Below are 4,192 nucleotides of genomic sequence, written 5' to 3'. Positions count from 1 at the left end.
CAGGGCACAGGGCACAGGGCGCAGGGCGCAGGGCACAGGGCGCAGGGTGCAGGGCAGGGCCGGGGCGGGGGTGGGACAGAAAAAAACTGGCAGGAAGGGGGGGGGCACCAAAGCCTCGGGATTTACCCCCAACCCCCAGCGCTGGGCCAGCAGCAGCCAGCTTCATTAGTCACGAGTCCACAGCCCCCACCCCAGCAGCCCCTCCCCAGTGGGGACAACAACCTGGGGATAACTCTGTCAGAGGGAGGGAGCAGCCCCAGAGCTCAAGAAAGAAAAAGAGAGGAGGTAACGACAGTCCCTCAGTACAACAAGTTGTCTCAAATCGTCACAGTGATATAGACTCATCAGAAACCAATGAAACAATACAAATTAAATACTAATAAAATAAATACTATGGAAGACAGAAGGACACAGGGTAACCGAAGGGGGTGCTCAGAGATTTGGACTTTTCTTATTTCTCCTCGGGACAGGCCTTGGCCACCCAGGGCCCAGGTTTGGTCTCAATCATACACAAGGAGGCCGGCCAGTCCAAGGGACCCTGGCGCCATCCCCCTGCCCCCCAGGCCTCCATCACCAACCACAACAACAAGGACAATGACAGGGAGATGAGAACTAACTGTAACCAGAAAACCAAAAATCCAGTCACAAATGCTGGCATTGATAAGGCGGCTTCTCGCTGGTCCGGATTATTGCCTCGTTCTGCAGTCTGGCGCTCATGGGGGAGAGACCTGGGAGGCTGTTGGGGGAGAGAAGAACTCAGGAGGAGAGAGAAGAAAAGGGAGGGGCCGTTTTCCAGGTCAACTGTTCCAAGACTGGAATTCCACCTCGGACCCTAGGAGCCGAAGTAGCTCTGGCTCGTACTGCACCAGCTCCACAGTCTCCGAGGAGCCTGGTGGGGATCTGTCCTCCATGCCACCAGGCCTCTCGGCAGGGGCCAGCAGCTGACTGGAGGCCACCTGCCTGTAGAACTCAGCCTTGGGCAAGGTGGCGATTTCAAAGTGCGGGAACCGGGCCTGAAAGATCCTCGAGGACAGCTTCAGCCTCTTCAGGACATCAGTAAAGAGGAACCAGTTGCAGGGCCTGGAGAGGCAAGGAAGGCAGTGAGGGAGGTGGTAGGGGAGCACTTGGGACAGTCAAGCAAGGCTTGGGCCACCAAGCCAGTCTGCACTGTGACCCCTTACCGGTCACATTGGGAGCATGCTGAGTCCTGGGGGTAACCGAGAGCATTTTCTCCTGCCCCTACAGTGCCTGGCCCAGCTTTCAGCTAAATGTGAGCACTCAACCCATGCCTGAAAGAGTGAGCAGGAGGGGAGTGGCCTTTCCAAAACCTGAACCCCTTAGCAGGCACCCCTGGGACCTGGGATTTACCATCTGCTGGGACCGGTTCTGCCCCCACCCTCACCAACCCCGTCTGCTTTCCCTTTTCTGTCCTCACTCTGCTTCCCCTGCCTCCTGGTTCTCCAAGACTGTCCCCAGTGGAGGGGGAGCCATGGAGAAAAGCCTAAACTGCGGGTAATCCAAAAGGCATTTCTCTTTGGCTCTGGAATGCATTAGACGAGTTTTTTCTCCAGCAGCAGCAGCACCATCATTTCTGTAGGGCCAGAGCTCACGTTACAACGAGTCTGACTCTGCAGAGCACACCCGACTGGGCGACTGGGCGGCAGCCCGGGGACACCTGGGAGGAGTGCTGCAGAGGCAGGCAGGGCCAGCCACGTACAGGCCTAAGCCAGGGAGAGACACTGCATCCCCGTGTCAGTGGTCCTAGCTTCCAGGGTACTCCCTCCCCACCATTCCATGTCCCGGTCCCAGCCCTCGCCACGTCTGGCCTGGGCTATGTTGCATCAGCCTAAGTGCTTTGTCTACACCAAGAGTCACTCTTTTGCATCCCTATCCACTCTCATTGGATCCTCTCTTACCATCAGTTTTCTAAATACAAAATCCAACCTTCTACCTCCTCCCTAAGCAGTTTTCAATGGATCCCCAGTCTCCAGGAAAAATACTCCAAATTTCTTTAGCATATTATACAAGACCTTCCAAATATGACCCTATTTGACCTCGTTGGCCAGTCTCTACCCAATCACTTTCTCGCACACACACGTACACAGTATCCTCCACCCCACCAACAACCAGCGTTAGGATACAGGACTGTTCCGACTTTCTGAACTTCCTGAACTCGTATGCCTCGGTGCCTTTGCTTATGCTATGCCCTCCCTCCATCCCTCTTTCCTTCCTGGCCCAGCTCAGATGCCACATGGCCTGTGAAGCCTTCCTGCAATGGAACGGATCGCTCCTCCCATCTCCTGTGGTCTCGCGGTACTTGGTTTGCACTCCTCCGAGAGTACTGCTAACAGAGCCCACTTCTCAATGGATGCAAAGGAAACACCGACTGTGGTTCTCTCTGGCAGAGGAACAGGAGCTCAGGGTAGACTGGCACTTTTATTTTTCGATTGACACCTTTCTGAACTGTTTGAGTGTTTACAATAATAAATGTGCTTAGGACATTTTGTCTTTTAATCGAGTTTATTCTACACTTCTCTGTCTACTCTAGTAGACTGTGAATTCCTTAGGGGCCAGAGTCGTATTCTGGTCCTCAGATTATAATCTGTGCAGCTGCCTAAGACACGTTTATGGATTCGGATGTTCTGGACAGCACCTAAAACTTTACCCGCAGCCCCGGTGTGTTCCCCTAAGATGCAACATGTCTTCCAAATGAGGGCCAACTCAGCCAGCTCACAGGCTTAAGGAATGGAGAGCTCTGGATTAAGACAAGGGGACTACTTGGACCATCACGCTCAAAGAATGGGGGAAAGGCCTAGGCACGTTCCCACTGGTGATCAGAATCTAGTCTTGTTCGGATGACTGGCAACCCCACAGGGCCCCCTGCCCCACCCCCACTTCTTAGAGAGCAAAATTGTCCACACTGTGCAGCAGCTGTGCTGGATGTACTGTCGGGAGAGCCAGCCTCGCACTACAAGCTCCGCTGACGTGCCTGCCGCCAGCTTGCTGAGCCACACACAGCCCTTGGTTGCCTGCACCCCATCCGCAACCTAAAGCCGACTACCCCAGTCCTTCTACTGCCTACTGCCGGGGCCCAAGCTCCTCTTTCAGATGGAGGTGCTGAAGACTTTGGAGGAATTAATTAACCGTGCAATACTATATCCCAGAGGTCCGGCCCCGCCCACAGGGATCAGTTTATGCCCAGAAGAATAAGGACCAAAAGCCCCTGCAACTTGATCCCTACTAGTGTCATCACATAGGCTATTTTTATTCTTATCAGGCCATGGGGGAAGGCATGCGAAGTTAGTCCTCAACAGAGGGTCTCCCCTGAAGCAACCTCAGTCCACAGTCTACCCCATTCTCTGTCCTGTGCACTCCATGCTAGCTCACCGGCTTTTTATAAAAATAAGGTTTAATGTTTTAAAACCGGATATCCACAGCTGGCCCTGTGGCCTAGTGGCTAAGGGAGCCAGATCTCACGTGGATGACCACGTGGTTTGAGTCCCAGACCCGGTGGCTTGAAAAACATGCTGGGTGCATGTGTGTGCATGCCCCCACATCCCAACCGACTAAGAAACGGAGGAGAAAGGGTTGCCGCGTGGCCGCGCTCCACTGGGAGGCACTTTCTTCCTCCCCTCCCCCCCAAGTGCACATGCCCTCTGGCAAAAATTAACAAAACAAAACCAAACAAAACTAGATACCAAAGAATTCTCTTTTTTATGATTTATAAAAATAGAGGTTTATTCAGCTCATGATTTGAAGGTCTGGGTCCAGGGCCCTCCTCTAATGGGGTTCTTCAGCTATTTCACAACATGACAGGGAGGAGAAGAGCTTGGTCTGTGTCATGTGAGTCAAGAATTATTCTTAAAATTGTTTGCAAAGGCTAGCCAGAAGGTGGTATGGTGGTTAAGGGGCTAACTCCCACATGGCCGATTGTGGTTTGAGTCCTGGATCCAATGGTAACTAGGTGTGTGTGCCCAGAATCCCAAGAGGAACATGAAGATGAGAATCCACACCCTGAGGTGATTTATTTTTTTGAGAGGTTTTTGCTATAGGGCGTGTGCACTCACTCGCCACACAGACAGAGAGAGATAGACAGACAGAAGGCGAGAAATCACTCCCCAGGGGGGATGGCCACGCCGCAATTTCTTCTCCTCCATTCTCCTCTCGGGATCTTGGGCCTGCATGCACCCAC

The 4,192-nt window shown here is 53.2% G+C and overlaps 1 protein-coding gene across 1 annotated transcript in view; it reads right to left on the bottom strand.

Moving 5' to 3' along the window:
* Positions 1-37: 37 nt before the first annotated feature.
* Positions 38-4,192, bottom strand: part of BCORL1 (BCL6 corepressor like 1) — a gene marked incomplete in the record, with an annotated part of 57,930 nt that continues 53,775 nt past the window's right edge. The window contains 1 exon segment of the mRNA XM_027767240.1: positions 38-1,080. Coding sequence (XP_027623041.1) covers positions 798-1,080 — 283 coding nt within the window.

This window comes from Tupaia chinensis, unplaced genomic scaffold, assembly GCF_000334495.1.
Source record: "Tupaia chinensis unplaced genomic scaffold, TupChi_1.0 Scaffold144058_2, whole genome shotgun sequence".
Lineage (NCBI taxonomy): Eukaryota > Metazoa > Chordata > Mammalia > Scandentia > Tupaiidae > Tupaia > Tupaia belangeri.
Note: the sequence above shows the minus strand (reverse complement) of the source record. Positions and strands in the feature narration are given on the sequence as shown.